The 24,941-nt window shown below is 36.7% G+C and overlaps 1 protein-coding gene across 3 annotated transcripts in view; it reads right to left on the bottom strand.

The window, feature by feature from the left end:
- DGKB (diacylglycerol kinase beta) overlaps window positions 1-24,941 on the bottom strand; it is a 645,807-nt gene that overhangs the window by 425,458 nt on the left and 195,408 nt on the right. For all 3 annotated transcript variants that reach the window (XM_066354004.1, XM_066354003.1, XM_066354005.1), the window contains 4 exons: window positions 17,221-17,338; window positions 13,607-13,695; window positions 13,411-13,527; window positions 2,476-2,574 (listed from right to left, as the gene is read on the bottom strand). In XM_066354004.1, the coding sequence (XP_066210101.1) occupies window positions 2,476-2,574; window positions 13,411-13,527; window positions 13,607-13,695; window positions 17,221-17,338 (423 nt within the window). The remainder of the gene's footprint in view (window positions 1-2,475; window positions 2,575-13,410; window positions 13,528-13,606; window positions 13,696-17,220; window positions 17,339-24,941) is intronic.

Genomic DNA, 24,941 nt, shown 5'->3' with positions numbered 1-24,941 from the left:
ATGAAGGCAAAGCTTTTATTTAGCTCTGTACTATTTTCTCCTATCTGTAATACTATTTAACATATACTATACCAGGAGTCCCCAAACTACGGCCCACGGGCCGCATGTGGCCCCCTGAGGCCATTTATCCGGCCCCTGCCGCACTTCCAGAAGGGGACCTCTTTCATTGGTGGTGGGAGGAGCATAGTTCCCATTGAAATACTGGTCAGTTTGTTGATTTAAATTTACTTGTTCTTTATTTTAAATATTGTATTTGTTCCCGTTTTGTTTTTTTACTTTAAAATAAGATATGTGCAGTGTGCATAGGGATTTGTTCATAGTTTTTTTTTTATAGTCCATCCCTCCAATGGTCTGAGGGACATTGAACTGGCCCCCTGTGTAAAAAGTTTGGGGACCCCTGTACTAGACACTCAATAAGTACTTGTTAAATGAATGTTTACCACGATAGCTGGCATAATGTATGTGCTCAATAAAGAAGTCACTATGATTGCATTAAGTAATAATAACATGTCGGGCATGTAAAACAACATGGGACCTTCAGGTTGCAGATTACTGGGTTTGAGATTCAAAAGAGGAGGATAGACTAAATATAAATTAACAGGGTAATGAAATAACTAAATAAACAGGAGCCCACTGGGAAGAGGTAAAGGTGAGAAGCCGTTAAGTATGCAAAACCGTGAAATCTGAGGTAGGAAGGAACACAGGTGTTCACCAACATAAGGCAGGTTGAAGTCATGAGAGGTGGGCAGAAATCTGAAAGGAAGTATCCAGAGAAACAGAAGGGGGACCAGCAGCCTGCGGTGTAATGGAAGTCAATGAAAGGTAGAAGCTAAAGGATGAACTAATCAATAGTGCCTAATACGTCAGAGTACACAGTACCAAGAAAATGATAAAATAGCAAGTAGCGAGAGGCATAGCATGATTAAAACTGCAGTAGGATTTAGTGATTGAAAACAAATCTTCAGAATCAAAAGTTTCTAAAAAGCAATGAAAGGGTTTGCAAGATTGAGAAAAGACAAGAATATTCATATGACACAGGTCTTTTACCTTTGATTCTCTCAAAGAATGAAAGAATAACAGAATGGATCCGTCTCATGTTTGACTTTATATGACCAGAGCTGACATCAGTAGGCCAAAGAAATAGTCCTCTGGCTCACGGAATTGAGCAGAACTTATAAAAGGCCACTAGATGACAGGATGATGTAATAGATTAGTTATCAGAGTTAAAATCTAAGATGAAAAATACATCGAAACTAGTGAAAGTACTCCACTTTTTTAAAAGAGTGAAAATATATAAAAATTCTACAAGTCTTTTCTCTTTAAGAGAAAGCTATAAAGGTATAAAAATAATCCCAAAACTCATCAAAATTAAAAGCATTTTTACAAGGTCTCATTAATTTTAATTAAGCTTAAATACTACAGGATGCCTGATACGTCTTTACAAGAAGAAAAGAAAGTTATCAATAGAATTAGTTGTTGCTAGCTTCAGCAATATGGAGGTATTTGCCTTTGTTCTATATCCGTAGTTTGAGAAAATGAAGAGTTTTTAGTAATTTTTAAATAAGGTCATTTAAAATCCAACCAGTATTTTACGGATAATTACAAAATGAATCATAAGTGGGTACAAATTGAGTACTTTGATTAATTTCTAAGTTGACCTTTAGAAAAGTATTTGTCTAACATTTCTTAGTTGTATTTTTATTATATCCAACTAAAGTTCCAACTACTGCATTTTCATGTTATTTTTAAAGTTGAAAACTGCATGATGGATATAAAAGGGTTTGTTTTGTAAGAAAACCCCCCCACAAAACTGTTTCCCTTTAGAAACAGTTTGGATTTTAAAATACATTATGGATATAATACTTGAATATCCGATTTTCTTTCTACCAAGGTTTGTTCTTTTTAGAATTACCTTATCTTCCATATACATTTTTCACTTGTCTATTGAATGAATAAAGTAATTACCTTTTCTGGTAGTTCAATTTCTTGTTCATTTATAAAAAATAAAATACTCCTAATGACAATGCATACCTTTCTTCCAGGTATGTGTCCGCATTCTAGGTAGCCTCTGACCTAGATGAGAGACCTAAACGTTGCAGATATATAACGTGCATCCCTAGCAAAACTGCCCATAAGAAAAAAATTCATTCTTCTGGGAAGCTAGATCTATAAAGCATGTAAAATGCCGACGAGGTCTGCTTATACCATTTCTGGTAAGTACAGCATGACTAAGTGATAAAACCTGAGTCAGCTTCGGTTAGAGCATACCTTACTACAATGTTTATTATGCCCTGAAGGAAGAAGGAATTACGGTGGGCCAAGGTGTCTGATCCGAAGTAATGAGGCGTTTTATATCCATACAGTTCTGCATTGATCAACGGACAATTAGCTCCGGAAGCATTTAGCCGGTATAGTCTACCAGTCAGTCATAGAAACCCTGGGTTTACAGCAGCACGAGGAGGAGGAAAAACTCACCAGCACCACTGGACAGATTGCTGTGGGTGGTAAAATGTGGTCCTTCAGAGGTCCGCAGTCACATTCAGGTTTCAGATGAGAAGCACACTTATTATGCAGCTAGGGAGGGAGAAAGAGGACACTATCAAATTTTGCGTGACAACAGCAAACACAAGACAGATTATATTTCAACTCAGAGGCAGCAAATACCTTAAAATTACATTAAAAGAATTATAAGAACAAACAGGATCATAAAGAGCTTCATATGACATTTGCCCTTATATATCTACATTAAACCATTTCGCAACTTTCTGACCAAGCCTAAATATTACCCAATTTTCAGCAATGTTTACATTAAAAATGTAGTTTCAGTTTTACACCCAAAAAAGCCTGATTTCTTTGACAAACATACATTATCGTCCATTAAAATCCTTCTTTAGCATAATCTTGAAACCGCAGTGCAATCTGGAGGCTTTCATTTTTTTTTTTTTTTTTGACCCTCCTGTTTTCTCAAAGTCATTCCAAAGTGCACAGCTCAGTATGGGGCATAATTGATCCCATCATTAGTTTTAACTTTGTAATTCAATATGTAAATGTAACCAGAGATTCATCTCAGTAGGAGCAGGATATAAATATAAGAAGATGATTATCATTATAAAAATGTATCTTTATATTGTATTTTTAAGCTCTTCATCAATTTAGTGCATAATTATACAATGTATTATTTACTTTTCACCATATAGAAACCTAAACTGATATCTTTATTGATGTTGGTCACAATTAAATTGAGGTGTTATAACATAGTACATTAAATAGTTATTTTAAAAAAATGAGGTGGTTGGGTTTTTTTTTGAAATCATACAGATTTGCTAAAGTAACAGTTGTTTACATCTAGGGAATTCTGTTCCCATTCCATATCAATTAAATATGAAATCTCTTACTTTAGAAAAATTATACATGTTAATAAAATAGCGTATCTTGTTCCAACCAAAGTAAGTAACAACATCATTTTTCAGTTTTGACCCAAAAGCCATCCCGTTTAAGTCATGGTTATATTAAATTTCACAACAAACTTCCCCCTCTAACAGTTAATTAGCGACCAACGATAGGAGACTAATGAGTGTTGATTCACTGTTGGTGACAGAACTCTATTGAAGGCGCATTTCTCTTTTTCTTCAATCTAAAATGTCTGCTGTGCTAACTGCCTGCCTTGGAGCTGAGGCTACTTGTACTGTGATCATGTACATTAGGCTACACTATATAGAATAAAAGTACCTTGACACATTCATTCATAGTGAGCAGCTCTGCCGGTTAGCAGCATGTAAACTCCTTATAAAAATGTGGTTTAACCTAATCAGAAGCTGCTGATCTTTGTCAAGAGGCAAGAGGTGTTGAAAATAAAGAAACAGCTGAAGCTACATGAAGAAAAAAGAAAACAAAACCCAGAACTAATTAAACAAACACTCTGATTTGGCAAATGCATATTTCCTTCAAAATAAAACTAGTGATTGGTTTCATGATTGTATTTACTTACTGTACTTAATCTATTTCTTAGAATAAGTCATGGCCCTGGAATTTCCAATTTAGAGATAATGGATTACTAAGTACTGTGGGTTGAACTTGGTCCCCCAAAAAGAGATATTGATATCCTCGCTCCTGATAACTATGAATGTGAAACTGTTTGGAAATAAGAGCTTTGTAGATGTATTGAAGTTCAGATGAAGTTATACTGGATTAGTTTCAGCACTGACCCAATGACTTGTATCCTTATAGAAAGAGAGATATCTGGAAACATAGAAGAAAGAAGACCACATGACAACAGGGTTGGAGATTTGCTGATGAAAACGTGAGCCAAGGAATACTTCAAGGAGACAAGGAAGTCATCATTACAGCCATCAGAGGGAACATGGCCGAGCTGACATCCTGCTACTGGGTGTCTAGCCTTGGGAACAATGCGAGAATGAAGTGGTTGTTCATGGCATTCATTGTGTAGGATTTTGTTATGGTGGTCCTAGGAAGCAAGCATGCTGAGCAGTGTTAAAACTGATCCGAAACCAAGGACTGGCTGTCTGTCCTAAGGCTCTTCTGAACCATAGCATCACCAAGAAAACGATTTCGCTTTTTGATTTGGCACAACCGCTTTAAAACTGAGAACGCAGACTTTAAGAAGCCCCTATTAAGAGCAAGATTCAAGATAAAAATTCTTGTGCCAGCAGGGTGAGAAAGTATTGATTTTTACCTTTGGCCGCTGTTTGTCAAGCCTCACACGTGACTCTGAAGGACAGAGGGGTGGGACATTCTGAATCTCTTCCCAGCACTGACCACAGATGATGAGTCTGAGGGCCTTGGCCACCTCCAGAGCTCCATCCCAGGTGTTTCTAACAATTTTGAACTGATATGGTAAGAAACGATGTGCCTCTCTATAACCGTTACTTGGGGGTTACTAGATGTAAGGAGAGATAGTACTTTCCTAGCCCAAAAGAAAGAACCAAGGACTCAGGTAAAATTATACAGTATATGAACCCAACTGAGAGAGAGAGAGAGAGAGAGAGAGAGAGAGAGAGAGAGAGAGAGAGAGAGAAGGAATATCTCTTCATACTAGGGGCTGGGGGTTTCAGAGTATAGGTATTAGCAATTGGTCCCATGAAATACTGATCACTGCAGAGCTAAATAAAACTAGAATGGGATTTTCCAGTATGATTTCCATGTGGCCTATATCTGTGAGTTCTGTCTATGCAGCTGATGGGCAGAACCCAGCAGGAACATAATGTAGCATGCTCTATGAGGTCAGTAACCACATCGTCATCACTGAAACAGGCATATGCTTGTAAGAGAATTCTACAACCCAAGAAGTCTGTATGGTATAATAATGTATAAAGATACCTTATACTTTTATTAAGACTGGAATTGGTAGCTGCTAAATATAATTTGTTGGCCATCGACATCATGACATTGTTTGTAAGTAGAAATGTCCAAGCTGAGGGCACCATGCCAGAACCACTGATCAGTCTAAACACTGTGAATTAAATTTGCATCGTGGATGTAGTTTATTCACCATAATGCTCACAGACATACGTGAGGACAAAATATAAAATGTAAAAGTCAGTGAGAAAAATATTTATACTGTAGTTCCCAGGGCTATTTAACAAGATAAAAAGTGAATTATTTTAGTTGTAAACTTAAAAGTGCTCTAAAAAATAAAGTGAATTTTAAAAAGAGAGCAAATATCAACAAAATATACTGCTCACAATAATTAGGGGATATATTACCGCTTTATAGTAATTTGAAATATCCCCTAATTTTTGTGAGCAGTATAAAAACCATATACTAGAATTTAACTGCCTCTACCACTCACCCCCTGAAAAATCTTAGGTTACTGTAAATGTTCTGTTCTTGATAAGGTGCTAGTAAACATGGGAGGTTCATTTGTACAAAATTCTTTGCACTCGACCTTTAAACTATACAATATATACACTTTTTTGCATGTATTTTTAATAATAATTTAGAAAGATAAAAACATGAACATAATTAGCAATAACAAGTTGCTTATATTGTCACATGACATTTCTCAAACAAGATAAAGACACATCTGAATCCTCAGTGTCAATAAGATGCAGAAGACGATTGTCTTGAAGATAAACCAGATCCTAAATCAGCACAAGTGTTAACACAAAGATCCTCACCAAGAACAGAAATAAACTAGAGCAGTGACGAATCCTGCCTCTTCAATAAAATCACCAATGGATCCCCAGAGAAAAGGAAGTGTTATCTTTTTTAAATGTTCAGCTATCATTGCAATTTCTGAGTGAGACACAGAAATCTTCATGTCATTATTTTATGTACCAAAATCCCTATTCATGTTAAAGGAATCAGTCCCCCTCTAGGAAATCTATAAAATATAAAGTAGCTTTCCCTCTAAGTGAATTAAACATTTGGAAATAATTTTAGAGTTCATGAAATTTCAAACAGCATCTAATTTAGAGTCAGATCCATTTATTGGAGAAAGCTATCTCAAGCTGAGAAGAAAAAGCAAAAGTGTGTGTGTGTGTGTGTGTGTGTGTGTGTGTGTGTGTGTGTGTGTGTGTGTGTGTAGTCTAAAAAATGGAGCTGATAAAAGACTTGGGGTATTGTATTGAGAAGGAAGAAGTGGACTTTAAGAAGTCAACAGGACAAAAATATATAAAATGGGGTTTTGTTCAAATTTTGAGGGGAAAAAAGAAAAACAAGTAATTTTTCTAAAAGAAATAACTAAGTGACTAGTGTTAAGAAACATTTGTTGAATTATACATTCTTTTATATCAATGGGGAAGAAATCAGCCAGGTTTCATCTCTCCACAGGATACATTTGTAAGGTTATGTGGGCATGTGGCATGATCCACTTCTCTCTATCCCCTAGGAAAGGTTACAAAAGAACTGCACAAGAGATAGTAACATTCAAGCAAAGAGAAGTAGTTTTGATACAAATCAGAGCTGATTTTAAAAAATTATTGAAATATAACATACTCTAAAAAAAGGTTCACAAGGCCCTGGCTGGCTGGCTCAGTGGTAGAGCGTCAGCCTGGCGTGCAGAGGTCCTGGGTTCAATTCCCAGCCAGGGCACACAGGAGAAGTGCCCATCTGCTTCTCCACCCCTCCCCCTCTCCTTCCTCTCTGTCTCTCTCTTCCCCTCCTGCAGCCGAGGCTCCATTGGAGCAAAGATGGCCCGGGTGCTGGGGATGGCTCCTTGGCCTCTGCCCCAGGCGCTAGAGTGGCTCTGGTTGCAACAGAGCAACCCCCCGGAGGGGCAGAGCATCACCCCCTGGTGGGCAGAGCGTAGCCCCTGGTGGGTGTGCTGGGTGGATCCCAGTTGGGCGCATGCGGGAGTCTGTCTGACTGTCTCTCCCCATTTCCAGCTTCAGAAAAATACAAAAAAATAAAATTAAAAAAGAAAAGGTTCACAAATCAAGAGAAAAAACCCCCAGAATTTGGGAGATCCAAAATGGTGGTGAGGTAGGTGGAAGTTACACTCACCTCCTCCCAAGGCCAAACTCAAATTATAACTAAATTATAGAACAATCATCTGTAATATATATTCTTATATCTCTAATATTTTGTAATTTCTTTGGTGCTCTCTTATATCTGGCATTTATTAAAAAATAATTTTTTCTATAAGAAGAGCAATAAAAACCTATAAGGATTACTCTTAGTAGCTTCATATTTTAATAAAAGTAGTAGCCATACATGATAGCCAAAGTAAATAATTTATAGCCATTAATACAGGCTTTCTTTAGTTAAACTCAAATAAAATGTATCACCTCCTATTCCAGTGAGTCCTGCCTGAGCAGTGACACTTTACTATAACCAGAAGAAAATTACAACATGTTTTAAATAGAATATCAAGGAAACACACCCACAGAAGAAATGAACAGGTATAAACAACAGGGTCTTAAGGATCAAGAGATATAAGCAAGAGAAAGAATGGAGAACCGATGACGACATTTAGTCTGGATGATTGAGTCACAAAGCACAGGAAAATAGTTCCTTAAAAGTTAGAACAGTGGTTCTCAAAGTGTGCGCCAGGGTGCATTGGTGCGCCCTAGAAGATTTCCATGTATGCCCTATGGTATTCCAGAGAAATATGTGGCTCTTGGGGACCAAAAAACCATCAGGGTTTTGGGAGTTATATTTTTGGGAAACAGAAGTGTGGGAATTGGCTGTAAGCTGACAGTCTGCCCAACCCCCACCTCACTTGCCTGATTAGTTTGCAAAAAGCTGTTAAGCTGTGGTGCTGGATTGTTTATACTACCCCCCATGTTCCCTGGAAAGACTGGAGGCAAGTTTCTTCTATCCTTTGTTTAGTGTAAAGTTGAGATGATTTATATGGTGGAGGTTTTTGGCACTCAACACAATTAAAAGTAAAAAGAAAGGAATTTTTCAATGTATTGAGGAGGAAATGAGAGTTTGCCTTTCAAATATATGCCCAAACATTGAAGAAATTGCTAGGACACAACAGGCTCATGTTTCTCACAAACACAAGAATGAAAAAACTTAATACATTCATGCTGGGACCTGCCGAATTTACTAAATCTTACTAAGAATGTATCTATATATATATAAAAAGATAACTTTTTTTGTCATTTTTAAAATTTTTTAACCCCTTTTTTTTACAAATTCTAAAAAAAATAAAAAATGTAACATAAAAATGTTTTTTAATGTCAGAATAAATTGAATTTTGTCATATTTATTTCATTTAATTACCATAAAAGCACACTTGGACTTTATATTTTTTTCTTTACTATTTGACTTAATTATTATAACATATTTCTCAGAAATTAATTGTATAGTGCGCCTACAATTATTTGTAGGATTTTAAATGCACCCCGACTTCAAAATGTTTGAGAACCACTGAGTTAGAGGATAGTAAACAGTGTTATGGCTTAGGCTTTTTCTGTTTTTATTTTCTTAACAGGCTAGATTTGTTGAAGACAGAACTCAGTTCTAAGAGCCAATCTTTATAACTACAACATGGATAAATAGCATCATATTGAGAAATCACAGATACTGACTTAAAAAAAAAGGTGTTAAAATGGGTTTATATCTTTAAGAATTTGTCTAAGCTTACAAGTAGATCTGATGTAACTTGAATATTATAAGATGACAGAATTTTTTAAAAAACTGAGTTTAAGTCACATATATTTAAAATATATATTAACAGTGAGAATAGTATTATCAGTCATTACATTGAACTTAATTGAGGACCTTGTCTAAATTTAGCATTCCACCAAGAACTTTGGATAGTTAGGAAGAAAATGTGTACATTGGGCCAGATCTGGATCAGGCTGTAGTCTTGCGGTGTAAACAATACTGGCATGCAGACATACAACCACTGGAGAGCATTTCAGCCTCTCTCTTGGTATGGAACAAAAGTACAAATAGTATTCAGAAAAGAGAAATATTAGTGTCGAGGAAAATTTCAAGGGAGCTATGGAACTTAATTTTGCTCTTAAGGTGTAAACATTTAAAGTAGGTGCATTGAAGGGAACAGAGTAAGCAAAATATCAGGTGGAGGGGAGGGTGGTGCCTGGCCTTGACAAGGAACCGTCAATAAGTATGCACAGCTATATAAGAGGCTGTGTGTAGAAGGGAATATTATATATGTCAGGTGTCCTAGGTTAGGATATGTTATTTGAGAAACTGAAAATCAGGTTGGGGTAGGAGGTGAGGGCTGCATTTATTATCACAGAACTATTATAGGTTACTGAAGGTGGCATATGATCAAACTAGTATTTTCAGAAGATGCTTCTGGAGGTGGTTAGCAGCCTGCAGTATAGGAAAAGTACCTTCTGTTCAGGAGATATGCCAAGAGATTTTGATCTAATCTGGTAAAGAGGTGCTAAGAACTTGCACTTGGGCTGCGAACGATAGAGTCAAAAACTCAAATCAGAGAGCGATATTTTAAGGAGATAATTTCAAGTTCGGTGATAGGTTGACTATATGAGATAAAGGTGAAAGACAAAATTAAAATAAACTGACTTCTCACTCTGTTTTCAATGACTACAAGCATGATGCTACCATGTCTGATAGTAGGAAAGAGAGTTGTAATAGTTGCTATTTGTGAATTATAAAGAATTCAGCTTTGTCTAAGATCTAGTGAGATTCAGGATCACATGGCTCTGGATGGATGTTTTCAGAACATGAAGGTACTGTTCTGACTTTGGGCAACCATAAGTCCCTCCAAAAGTAAAAGTAATGGATGAGTAATATTCATGGAGTGTCCTTTGAGAGTCAGGAGTTGGGTTTTCTGACCCCACATAATATTTTACTCAGGTTTCACTATGATAATAATTACCAACTACTGAGCACCTATTATGTATGAGGTTCTGTCCTAAGCACATCTATTCATTTAATTATTATTAATAATCCTACAATATAGATGTCATTAACACTATTTTACCAAAGAGAAAATTGCCCACAACCTTTACATACCTGGCCCAAGATTACATAACTACGATCCTAGTTGTTGGAGAAAGATCATCTTAAGAATCTGGTAAGTCTGACTTCTAAGACTCAAGACATTTCCAAAAGTAATAAACAAAACAAAAGGAAGTGACAGCATTTGAAAAACCCTGAAATGAAGTAAACTTTCATTCTCTTTGTTTCTCTCTGCAATGTATTCCTCCTTGACTTCACTGGGATAGGCCTTCCTAACGCTCTACATTCATGATGCCATATCCCATCAATTTCATAACTTCTGCTAGCTCTTTGCTACATTAATAGCACTTTGTGGGAAGTAAGACCATAAGAAAGTAGATTCAGTTTGTTTAAAGGCAATCAGTAGCAGCAGTTAAGCATCAGTTAAGAGCAAATCAACTTTGCACTAAAATTTTCAGATGGTGGTTAAAGAAGAACCTATAAATTATACTAAATATATAAATGGACTGTGGTAAACTACTCTGTTTAACCTAAACACAAAATCAATATATTAATGAGTCCTTATAATTGCTTAAAATAAAAAAATCTAAAAGTATACAGAGGCTAAAGTTACTTTTGAGGAAGCTATGCATTTTTTTTTTGAATATATGAGAACTCTTTTGTTTATTGTGCAAGTCTTGTTGAACGAACCAAATACCAACGGGACTCTGGGAAATCAAGGTTTATAGCAAATAAGGTTGAGGTGGGCTGGAAGCCTTAGTATTGAGACAGTTAGAAAGAGGGCTGTCATATTTTTCTGACTTTGCCTTAAACCACAGTGCTCATGGTTGACTTGTTTCCTGCATAGAACTCAGGGATATAAAGACATGTGCACTTTATACCATATTCTGCCATAGTGAACATATAAAATTATCTTCATGTACACATCAACCTTTTGTTAAGAATAAGATGTTAGTGCCTGTTGTCTGAACTAATTTAAACATAAAAATACACGGATTTTAAAAAGTACAATTTATTCTGAAGTAGAACTCTCTTATAAAAGGAAGGGGCTAATTTCTTGCAAGGGTAGGGCCAAGATCAAGACCAACTTTAAATGAATAGCTTGCAGATGGATGAGGTAGAGATGTAGATTTTGGAGTTATATATTAGAGAATTTATTTTATTTTATTTTATTTTTTTAGATAAAGGAGAAAAGCAAAATGGAATATAAAACAAGCAAACAAAGTGTAAAATGCCATATGAGTAAGAGACCACTAGCAATGAAAACTCTGAGAATAGGAATTCCCATAGAACAGAGAGGGTGGACATATACTATACCTCAGGAAGATAAAATTGAAAAAGGTGGAGAGAGGTCAAAGAAAATTCTAGAAGCTTTTATATTAGCCGAGGGAACAGTGCCTATTTTTAGAGTGGTCAAGCTGAGTATACATTCAAAACACACTGATGTTTTTCAAGAAATGAAAAATAGTAAACTTAAAATATATTTGAAATTTAGAAAGAATGTGAAAATAACGAAATACAAAGAAGAAATGAATTCTGATATTCTCTAATTTTTGTTTATGTTAAAAATATAACTAGTAAAAGATGCACTATATAGAAAAAAGAAGAGGAGCATGCTCCTATCAGACCTGAAACAAAAATTGATATTATAGATGTGTAGCAAAAATATTGACTATTTTTAATGTGTATGAATTTTTGAAAATAACGTTAGCAGTGATTTTCTTAGAACTGAGAACTCAGTACATTTGAGTAACTCATATGTGTAATTTAAATCATTGTTAGACATTTTGTTATAACTCAACACTGCAAAAAATAAAACTTTTTCATAACTGAGAAAACTTTAAATGTAAATACAATTTAACTAATAGCTGAAAAAAGATTGAAGAAAATGTGCTTACTTAAAAAGTACTTTATTTTATTTTTGAAATGCAAGTTACAGTTTGTTTTCTCATTATCCTATGTGTACGTGTATTTAAGAAAATATTTTAAATGGTGTGGGGGAGGTGAAGGACACTACAGAGAAACTCATTTGCTGAACTGAGACAGGACTCCCTACTGTTTCCTTCTTACAAAAGCAAGAGCAATTTGTCCTATAACAAGAGGACTCAAACACTAGCTAGAACAAAACAAAATCAATTGAAAAACAAAACAAAAAACTACTTCTATAAATGATTGTTTGCTGTGTTGTAAAAAATGGCTATTATTGAAAATGTACAGTCTTAATTAATTTCCAGAAACTAGAAATGAAACGCTAGGAGTACCATCTAATAACTACGTTTCTTCCCTCGTCATTTGAAGAAGGGTTTAACAACCGTGCAAACCAGGTAGAGTCCTCAAGTTTCCCAGGAAAGACAATTTGCCTCTTCTTTTTCAATCGTCTCTGTATCTCTTATCTCTCAATATATGATTGAACTGAAGGAACAAGGCAACAGGTTATAAAGAAAGGACACATGAGTTCTTAGAAGCAGCCAGAGCTAGATGTGAACCCGCTGGTCTACCTACCTTGCAATGTGATCAAGCTCAATTTGCTTAGCTTTCCTTGGTCTTACTATCTTTTACTGTATACTTAAATCTTTGCACCATATTGTCCGTTCTTCTTCCCTATTCTAGTCCAGAGATTCTGCGATTAAAATAAATTTGCATGTGTAAAGCAGAAAACTCAACCAAAATGGGGTTGTGGAGTAGCTAGCGGGAGAGCTGAACTCTTATTTATTCACTCAGTAGCTCACACTTATTGCCAACACCTCACTGTGGATTCTGCTAAACTTCCTGGTAATTCCTATAGCGCCATGGAGCACAATTTAAAAATCCTATGATGGCATCATCACTAAGGCTGTACCTAGCTCTAAAATTCTGGATTCTTTGAGGACAAATCAGACTCCGATCCCTATTTCTTTTGGGAGCCAGATGAAAAAAGAAACTTCCCTGGTTTTATGCTTAGTCTCAATAGAGGGTGATCTTCCAGGGTTGAATTCTTAGAGAGCATGTGATACACAGTCTTCGTCGTAATTGAATTTTCAAGATTTGTGTTCCAGTGTTACTCACTGTGATCTGACACCAGACACAATGCAGTCCGGTCAGGCCCTGGTAGCATTTGATGGTTTTATGGCACTTATCACACTTGGTAGGGCAGTTGCCTTCGACCCAGTAATGGTGCATGACCTGGAACAGAACGAGGGCGTGGTAAGAGGAGGCAGCCAGCAGCGCCACCCTCAGAAAGCCAGCTCCGCCACGCACTTACGTCAGTGTTCTTCTTGGACTTCACATAGGTCTTGATGCAAGAGGGAGGTGCTCTGGCCACACAGCGCTCGTGCACGGTGTACTTACAAACTGTAAGGAAACGTGTACACAAATTCAGAGCTGACCCTAGCCCTGGTCGCATATTATAGGAAAAGAACGACATTAACAGAATCTCATTTCATATCCACTGCTCCCTAATCAATCCAATCAGCCACATCCAGGAAAAGTCCAAGTTGGACTGTTTTTATCATGGCATACAAAAGACCAATTAGTACAGGAAACATTATGCATGTGAAAAACCAAGACTGCTCCATCATGGCATAGCAGGAAATGCTTAATTAAATCAGGCCTCCTTCAAATTTTTCACAATAACTTCCAGATGACAAAAATATTAAAGACAAATTGATGGCTGCCAAATGGTTTGGTGTCATTTGCTAGAAAAAGAGATCTATATTTTACAAAGTATAGGCATGAAAGCAGCTGGCAGACATAGGAATAAAAGCCCATGAGTTTATGCTGTTTTGTCTATTGATTTATCTAAACCATAAATGGCTGATTAGTCTATTTCCAGAGAAGAGATGTCATCATACATGCCAGGCCTTTAGGAACAATTCATCCCTCACTGTCATCATGGCACTGTTTGTCCAAAAGGAACAACTTTTGCCAGGCAGCCTGTGATATATGTATATGGAAATGCAAAGGTTATATTAATATGCAGATATGTATCTATACACATACAAACATATAGATGTATGTGTGTTACATAAAAATTGTGTTATAAAATCAAAACATATTTCAATGGTATTTTCAAATTATTTCATGGTTTAATTTTGAAAATAACTTATACAGATTTTCTTAATAGCTTTATTCAGGTATAATATACATATTGTAAAGTTCCATATAATTAAGAATTCTAGGCCTTGGCCTGTTGGTTAACTGGTAGAGCATCAGCCTGCGTGTGGAAATCCTACGTTTAATTCCCGGTCGGGGCACAGAGGAGAAGCGACCATCTGCTTTTCCACTCTTCCCCACCCTCTTTCTATCTCTCTCTTCCCTTCCTGAAGCCATGGCTTGAATGAACAAGGTGGCCCTAGGCAGTGAGGGTGGCTCTATAGTGTCACCTTGGGAGTTAAAATAGCTCGGTTGACTAGCAACAGAGCAGTGGCCCCAGATGGGAAGACCATCAGTCTCAGATGGGGTTTGCTGGGGGGATCCCTGTCTGGGCACATGCACGAGTCTGCCTCTCTGCCTCCCTGCCTCTCACTTGATTAAATAATAATAATAATAATAATAATAATAATAGAGTTCTAAGTAGATATATAGGATAAAATGAAATAAAAACTACCATTTAATGATCTCTTAATAAAACTAAACAAAACCACTGCATATAATTACGATGAAAAATACGAAATCCACATGATACTGATATAGTAAAGCTTTTCCATATTATCCACATCTGTGATTTTTGGGGAAACAATGAATAAGAAAACATACTTTTTCTTCCATTTGCCACACTAATTGCTTTAAACTTGTGAGCAAAAATTCTAACTCTCTATATGACATCTCTCACCTTAGTTGAGAGTTATTTTCTATGCTCTCATCTATAAAACCTATCATGAAAAATTATTTTCTTTAAAAATATTAGAACTTTAAAAACTAAGTACTTCTCCTATACATGGAGAATAATGTAGTATAACTAGCCTTTCAAATGAAACCACCATTTAATAAAGTTATTAAACTTTATTAAAATCCTTAAACAAGAAATCACTTAACTGTGGCACTGAAACATGGTTTTTAATGTCAAATAATACATCTGAAAGAAAGTTCCCAAATATACTACTGAAGAAGCTGCTAGCTAAAAATAATGTCTGCCCTGGCCGGTTGGCTCAGCGGTAGAGCGTCGGCCTGGCATGCGGGGGACCCAGGTTCGATTCCCGGCCAGGGCACATAGGAGAGGCGCCCATTTGCTTTTCCACCCCCCCTCCTTCCTCTCTGTCTCTCTCTTCCCCTCCCGCAGCCAAGGCTCCATTGGAGCAAAGATGGCCCGGGCGCTGGGGATGGCTCCTTGGCCTCTACCCCAGGCGCTAGAGTGGTTCTGGTCGCGGCAGAGCTACGCCCCGGAGGGGCAGAGCATCGCCCCCTGGTGGGCAGAGCGTTGCCTCTGGTGGGCGTGCCGGGTGGATCCCGGTCGGGCGCATGCGGGAGTCTGTCTGACTGTCTCTCCCCGTTTCCAGCTTCAGAAAAATACAAAAAATATATAAATAAAATAATGTCTGAAAATTATATCTTTTGTGGAAGCCAAGTAATAAATTAGATTTAAAATATACAAAAAGTGGGATGTGTTTAACAAACTTGACAATTTCATAGCAGAAAAGGGTGTAGATGGACAAATTGCTGGACCAGGACAACTTCCCATGTTTGAGGAAGACACAATATACCCTCTGCTTTAACAAGGGAATCAGGGGATATAAAAGTTTTCTGGCATATGTGGTACTGATTTAAAAACAGGTGACTTCATGGATTAATTAATTATAAGGTAAACTATTAGAAAATTCTACTGAGTGGTACTCACTTAATAGTATACAATTAAAATCGCAAAGATAAATGTGCTAGAAGGAAAATAATGGCCATGACCCATGAACTGGTAAGACATTGAGTTCCAATATCCATTAGTCACATATGAAGAGTGTCTTCATAACAGCATTAAAATTAATGCGCCTTAGTTGTAAGATGAGTTTGTATTTTTCTGGTTTCTTAATTTGAATGCAAATTGACAATTAATTTAACTGGTTTTTCTTTTTTAATGATCTGAAGGAACTGACTCATTATGAGATATCAGTGTGAACAAAGTCCTAACTTAGAAGAAAAAAGAATAACTATGAGTTAGATATAAAGAAAAGAAACTGGCCTTGGCCGGTTGGCTCAGTGGTAGAGCATCGGCCTGGTGTGTGGGAGTCCAGGGTTCGATTTCCGGCCAGGGCACACAGGAGAGGCGCCCATCTGCTTCTCCACCCCACCCCCTCTCCTTCCTCTCTGTCTCTCTCTTCCCCTCCCACAGCCAAGGCTCCATTGGAGCAGCGTTTGCCCGGGCACTGAGGATGGCTCTGTGGCCTCTGCTTCAGGCGCTAGAATGGCTCTGATTGCGGCAGAGCAACCCCCTAGATGGGCAGAGCATCGCCCCCTGGTGGGCATGCTGAGTGGATCCCGGTCGGGCACATGCGGGAGTCTGTCTGACTGCCTCCCCCTTTGTGACCTCAGAAAAATACAAAAAAAAAAAAAAAAAAAAAAAAAAAAAGAAAGAAAAGAAACTAGTGGAACTAGTTTGATAACCTCAGTAGAAATGGGAACAATGAATAAATCTGACTACAAGTGGAAACAAAATGGCCAATGAATGAGACATGTCCTTAGCTTTTCTAAGAGGGTTTTCCTAAACTGAAGAACATTAAAATGAGAGTGATCTAAGCATTCAGACACATACCACAGGGAAGTATAAGCCATAGTTATAGGGAGGTTCAGCATCATTTCTTAGGCCTCCAGCTACACATTGGACTATTCGGTTAATATCAACCTTGCCACAAGAGGGTGCTGATGTCCAGGCAGAACAAGCATACTCACAGGAGCAGCAGAGGCCCTGCTTCCCCACCCCGATCAGCATGTTCAGGCAGAGATTGCAGTAGGCAGGCTTGTTAAAGTGCTTGAGTCTCCACACATGCTGTCCGTCATCTTTCACGTTCTGCACGGGACGTAAGAGAAACAGGTTGCACTTAATGAAATAAACAGTGGAATATGTAACTGCCAATAAAATTCAGAGCTGGACTGAAGCATTTGAAGACAATCTGTTATTTCATCCCTGACTTTCTCTAAGGTCGCCACAGAGTCTAGAAAAACACATGTGCTCTAGTGGAATGAGATCCTGCTAACAAATCTCGGATGCTATAGCAACTCGCAACTTTTTGTCTAACGTCAGCAGTTCAACAGCGTGTCCCAAACCATCATGATGACCTGCCAAACTGAGGGACGTGTCTGCCTCGCCTTGGAATACTGTATCCCTAGCACAATCCCATAAATGAATAAAGAAAAAGAAAATGAGTGGAAGAGCCTTACAAATGGCAACTTGGAAAGAAAATGTTACTCTTTCTTGCTTAGTAGTCATGATGGTGCAAATTTCATGATGGTGGTTCAGTCATATAAGGCTGATGGATGGGATAAGGAGGAATAATATTTAAAGATCTATTATTGTGATATTATACAGTTTCAGTTGGGAATGTCCAATATGTTATAGTTTATATTAATATATTTCTGTATGTCTCAAATAGTAAATTTTAAAAATACTAAACTTTTAAATGACATAAATTACAAAACCATTTTGTTTCTTCCTTTTTTGGTAAAATGTACATAATTTAAATTTCATAGAAAGGAGGTAAAATATTAAAACTGTATTACTGTATCTATTTATAATAATTACTATAGTTATAAGGCACAATAAAAACCCTAAATTTAAATTAATTCATATTTTAGCTAAACAACCGTAATAATAATTAGTTTTTGTTCTAAGTAAAACTCTATATAATATCATAATAGCTACTTCACTAATAGGTATTTAATAACATCTGCATTGTTCAAGTTTAAAGTAAAATGAGATAATATTTATACTTACGAATGTCCTAAACTCCTTATGAGAAGTTTAAGTATATTAAATAAAGTTATTATATATCATTACTTTTGCTTCCATTATTTTCTCATTAACATCTAGTCCTTCTGTATCATTCACCAAATTATATCAAATTCAATTAATTTTAGACATCATTTATTGGTATTCTAGCAAAACCATTATAGGTCTCATTTGGCCAAGTTGTCTTATTTCTTAGAATACATTCACCTAAAACATTTTGAGCACCTATTAGTGAGGCACTAACACTAATTATATAGTAGTGGAACAATATAAATGTCTTGATCATTTTCTTTTGCTTAAAAAAAATGTTCCCTAGACACTTTTGCTTATTCTCAGCCAAGAGATAAACCACCAGATTTATAGAACCAGATTAGATTCATAATAAGTAATTCTTACATTAGAACCAGAAATGTCAAATTTGCATCATAATATGAAACATTAGTGGAAATGCTTCCTGGGAGATAATTCTCCATGGGTCTCTTAAATTTCTGCACATTTTGTAAGCAAAGAACTGTTGTTGTTGTTTTTTTACAGGCTATCTTTTCAAAGATGTTTGAATAACAAACAGCTTTAGACAGTCCCTCCAGAGCAGAGTAGATAAAATAAAAATAAAATCTCTCCAGTAAAATAAAAACCTCTCCCACCGCATAAAATGTTAAGCATGTTATAAAAAAATTAACTTTCCCTAAATCAGGGTTCCAAGCTCTGATGGTCTACACAGGAATGACTTGGGTCATACTCTGTCACCCTTCTGAGACTTCATGGGCCCAGACAACTGGCTCAGGCATGAAGCTCCTGATTACTTCGCTGTGAGCAAAAAAAGTCCTTGGTCTCTGATCCTGGAGTCTCACAATCTCTGCCAGCATTCAGAATGAAACTGCCAAGCTAACCTGTTAACCTGTCATTAGGCTAAATTTCAGACCCTTCACAATACTCGACAGCGCTCAGATTCATTTCTCTGACAAAGAAGTAACAAGCTCTCAACAAAAGCAGCTAGGCAGAAGGTTTCATGGAGAAGACTTCAGAAGACGTTAAGTGTTTTAATTTTCTTCCAAAACTTACGAAATAGGCTTTGTAGTAATTTCTGGATCCAGCTCTGATTTGAGTGAGTTGCAAAATTTCCAGTATGTTTACTATATGAATAGAATCCTTTATATCAGTGGTCCCCAACAATTTTTGGGCCACGGACTGATTTAATGTCAGAAAATATTTTCACAGACTGGCCTTTAGGGTGGGACAGATAAATGTATCACGTGACCAAGACAAGCGTCAAGAGTGAGTCTTAGACGATGTTAACAGAGGAAATCTGTTCATTTTTTAAAAATAAAACATCATTCAGACTTAAATATAAATAAAATGGAAATAATGTAAGTTATTTATTCTTTCTCTGTGGACCGGTACCAAATGGCCCTCGGTCCGGTACCGGTCCGCGACCCGGGGTTTGGGGACCACTGCTTTATATAACTGGTTCATGTTGCTGTTTTCCAAACTGCCTTTATTTTCAAATTTCTATTCCTTCAATTGAGAACAAAACATCCTCATGTAAAACATTCAAGTAAGGTTAGTTTTTTAAAAGTGTATTGATACAGTTAACAGTGCAATGCTTAAAAGATATTTTAAGTGAAGAAGAGAGGAAAAATCCAGTTTTCCTATGTATTACTGTTCTTATAATCCTTGTCATTTTATTTTTAAATGATTGCCCATTACATGTGAATAAGCCTCCTCCTGTTGCAGAGCGCATATGGGCAAAGTTAGCTGGCATTTTCCTTATCAAAAATAAACAAGTCTGAACGTGGGTGTTCTGTCAATCAGAACAATTACCCATGCTACAGGCTGTAAGTGATGTACAAATCCATTACCCAGACAGACATAAAATGTTTTACCAAAAAGAAAAAAAAAATTAAATAGCTTTATTGCTCTTAGTCGGATGCATTGCCAGAATATGCAAAAGATGAAATATGTATGTAGCTTCAGGAGAAGAATCCGAGACCAGGCGCCAAGTGCTTCTCAGCAGGGCGAATTATGCTCCAACTCCGTATTTTCCTGTCCCGTCTTGTTTGTCTTATTTCGATTGTATACTTGGTGGGGGAAGAGCGAGGATCTGTCTCGTGCTATATTCTCAGCCAGTCAAGCATGTTCCTATCAGTACTTCTATTGCAAATAAATATTTATTGTCATCGCAATTCGTTTTTTATAAGAAAGAAAGGGGGAGGGCATGTGGAAGGCTTGATTCCTTGCCTCCTCTGAGATGGGGAGAAGGCATTTCACCTCTCTTCTGATTTTCCTCTTTAATCAAATGAGAATACCCACGTTCCAGTCCCAGGCCATGGTGGGTGCTTTCATTATATAATACCTGTGGAGTTAATTTAGCTCCTCAGAAGACTGGTGTTATGTAAACAGCAAATATTATTAATGTCATTGGGTTGAGTTGTGCAACATTCCAAAGTTACAGCCAAAAGATTTCAGAAGACTGTTTGGAGGTTTATCACACTTTATTTCATAAAAATTTTGTTGTCATGATTTTTTTCCATCGAAATGTGAATTCCTGATATTTAGAGGACAATGTATCTCATAACGAAGCAGTTCAGTTCTGGGCTTATGACAGAGAAATGCTTAATGAACAGCAGGCAGACTCACACAGAAACTCTCCGGGTTCTTCTTCTCCTTTTAATCCCCTAAAAGGAGGTTTCAAAGGAAAAAATGTCCTTTGGAACTTTGGAAACCTATTTTATTACCAATAGTGATTTCTAAAGTTTTAGGGTTTTTTCTCTGAATCTGTACCTTCGGGATGACATACAGCAGGGGTCCCCAAACTACGGCCCGCGGGCCACATGCGGCCCCCTGAGGCCATTTATCCGGCCCCCCGCCGCACTTCCGGAAGGGGCACCTCTTTCACTGGTGGTCAGTGAGAGGAGCACATTGACCATCTCATTAGCCAAAAGCAGGCCCATAGTTCCCATTGAAATACTGGTCAGTTTGTTGATTTAAATTTACTTGTTCTTCATTTTAAATATTGTATTTGTTCCCGTTTGGTTTTTTTAATTTAAAATAAGATATGTGCAGTGTGCATAGGGATTTGTTCATAGTTTTTTTTATAGTCCGGCCCTCCAACGGTCTGAGGGACAGTGAACTGACCCCCTGTGTAAAAAGTTTGGGGACACCTGACATACAGTGTTTAACTAAACTAGAACTATTATAAACATGTTATTTTTTTCAAAAGATCTCAAGGAGAAATGTCACTGATGTCACAGCCAAAATGCTCCTACCTCACACCCAGCCTTATATCCCCATTACAGCTGACTTCAGTTATAACATAAAGGAAATCTAATGTTGTAAATTAATTCCAACTCATTAAATAGTAAGTGCCACTAAATCACCTTATTTTCTAGAAATATGAAAGACATGTTGTTTTAGATAAAATAAAAAGCTCTGTTAGGCTTGGGCAAAAGGAATGCAGAGAGAAGTATTAAGAAAAGTACTAAAAGAAGTTTGAGTTGCAACCAGCTGCGTATCTTCAGACCACACTTCTGAAGACAGGCTCAGATGCTGCCATTCATGAGGTTCAAATGCCAACTTAACAGTATGTGACACCAGTCATTTTCCTGCGTGACCTATCTGGAATCTCAAGAACTGTTGATTTTTATCCAGCTTTGTAACTCCTTTCTAGATTGAGCAATATATAAACCAAACATCACTCAACCAAATTAAATTGCACAAAATAGAGTTTAGAACATCAGTTTTCCAAATATACCTTAGTCTATAAAGAATATCATCATACTCAAAAATTTCATCCAGATCACATTCCACCAGCAATCGGGAGGCCAACCTAATGATTGCTTTTACTTTATTGAATCAGGTGAAAAAAATAAAAATGTCCTAAAATATTTGAACCAATGGCATGGTTTGAACAACCCATGGGGATTAAAGACCAAGATTTTGTGAACACATATAGCAAAATCAAAATACATATCCCACTCTAAAATCATACAGGTCAGATGTGGGCATACAAATTCAAGGTTAAAATGCTAGGGTAGCTTAGCCTCACTTCAAACAAGCTCCTACTTAGTTGTGTACTCTTGTTTATGTAATGATATGAATTTAGGAATGTTCCTTGAAAAACCTAGTAAAGATCTAACACTACACATTTCAGGAATTTAACACTACACATTATTAATTATCTTTTTTTTGTTCTAGGAAAAGGAATTTTGTACTGAAAGAATACTAGAAGGAAAGGGATGTTCTTGACTAACTTCTTGTATGCCTAGAAAGGCAAAAAATGAGGTAGTTTGTTCATAATAGTGACAGGGTAGAGAGCAAACCAGTGATGTTCACTGTTATTACACTATCTCTTCATTAGTCCTCATGTCTTGCTGGGGATTGTTTTTGTTTTTTGTTTTTTTTTAACAGAGACAGAGAGAGAGTCAGAGAGAGCAGCAGATAGGGATAGACAGACAGGAAGGATCAATTCTTTATTGCAGCTCCTTAGTTGTTCACTGATTGCTTTCTCATATGTGCTTTGACATGTGGGGGCTACAGCAGACCGAGTGACCTCTTGCTCAAGCCAGCATCCCCTCGCTCAAGCAGATGAATCCATGCTCAAGCCAGATGAGCCCGCGCTCAAGCCGGTGACCTTCAGTTTTGAACCTGGATCCTCCACATTCCAGTCCAGCGCTCTATCCACTGCGCCACCGCTTGGTCAGGCAAATTGGGATAATTTTTATAATAACTTTTCATTGAGATAAATACCAAAGAAAGAATAAGTCTCAGGTATAAATTTTTTATGGTAATCAGAATTGCATATGCCACGGAGTATAAGAGACGGTACCACTTCACACTGAGTATGCTAAAGTTTGTTAGACTTGTGTAAGAGAGAGAAAGGAAATGACTTACTCCCTTTCACATCATCCAGATGTGTTCTGCTAAACTAAATTTTGATTCTGGCACTAAAACAGACATTATTTAAAGTGGAGTAGCTTTTACAGTTCTCGTTAATGGAGATAAATAAAATACAATGAAAGCACAGCTGTTCTGCCTTCTATTAGAACTGAGGATTACTCTCCCCGGACAGCGCTCTCATCTGTGTAATTTGGCTAGTGCGCGACAGTCACTTTCAAACACACAGTGGGATTTAACATGCCCTGTCAATTAGAATTTACTCCCCAAGCTCATAATTGACAACAGACAAGAATATATAGGACAACATAACAAGTCTGGCCCCACAATAAGTGGCTGAATTCAACCTAAAGCTTCTAGATTTCCAATTTGATAAGCAAAAGTGGATGATGAGGGGGAAGGGGGGTCCGGGGGGAAATGACACCATAAATCAAATTTTCTACAGGTAATAACATAACACATTAACTGCCTACAGAAAGTGAAATAAATCTCAATTACAAAAGAAAAAAAAAGGGCCCTCAGTAGTCAGCTGTCACGGTGTCATTCCTGCTTTGTAAAACACTACGCCTGGGAATTAAAAAGCTGTTTCCAGTGAAGAGATGCTCTGTTTTGTAATCTTAATTACGTGGATTCTGCATTTTATTAAGTAAAAAATTAAAGGATTGTTGGCTTCTTCTTTTTTTAACAGTAAAGAAAAAGGATATTAGTCTTGTAATTGTTCTGCATGGGGGAAAAAACTAATCTTGAACGGATTTATAAATTTTAAACAATGTAGCTCTGCCATCTTGTGGCCATCACTGGGAACACAGCTTTGGAAAACACTGGGTTAGTTTGATAAACTAAATTGATTTCTCCAGTTAAGCTCCAAAAAAATACCTTTTTACTAAAGATACAAAATATAAATTTAAAAACATGATTATAAAATAAATGAGATATCATTAACCCGGTGGACACTAATAGTTCAAAGAACTGTTATTCAGCTGAAATCAAGTTATCGCTACATTAGAAACTTATGTGTTTGTTTAAAATATATATTTTGAGTTAAATCCATATAGCTTGTCGACTGTATTTGCCCATGCTACTTTCATAGCTTCATAAATATATGTATCTATGAATCAAATTGTAGAGTAGTTTTTAAAAGTCATTTCAAAAATCTTTGTGATAGTTTATATATAGATGACATAGTTTTCATTTATGCCCTTTCATGTCCAAACCCACAACTACCAAAATGGTTTATTGAATTATTCTTGTGTATTTTCCCATTCTATAATACTAGAGTTTTCATAAATGTTGGAATAAACAAAATTTTAACTTTAAAAATCTAAATTTCCCCCAGGAAACTATTACTATTAGATTTTTTTTTTTTTTACTTTTTTAATGTTTATTTCATTGATTTTTAGAGAGAGGAACAGAAAGAGAGAGAGGAACATTGATCTGTTCCTATATGTGCCCTGACCGGGAATCGAACCAGCAACCTCTGTGCTTCAGAACAATGCTCTAACCAACTGAGCTATCCAGCCAGGGTATTAGAACTTCTCTGCTGGTCATATGCCAATTAGTTTTTAGTATGAGTATAAAATAAACTTTAAAATTTTAACATTCTTTCAACATTGTTTTGTTTTCTCCCAATATGTTTTTGTCACAAGGTATTTCTAACAATTAAGCAAATATTCATAATACAAAGAAATATAATTATTAGGAGAAGATACTAGATCATGTATAGTATAAGAAACTTAGAAAAAAAGAAAATAGATTTTTATTAATTTTCAAA

This window comes from Saccopteryx leptura, chromosome 12 (genome assembly GCF_036850995.1).
Source record: "Saccopteryx leptura isolate mSacLep1 chromosome 12, mSacLep1_pri_phased_curated, whole genome shotgun sequence".
In the NCBI taxonomy this organism is placed as follows: Eukaryota; Metazoa; Chordata; class Mammalia; order Chiroptera; family Emballonuridae; genus Saccopteryx; species Saccopteryx leptura.
The sequence above is the reverse complement of the archived record's forward strand: the minus strand, read 5'-3'. Positions and strand labels throughout refer to the sequence as shown.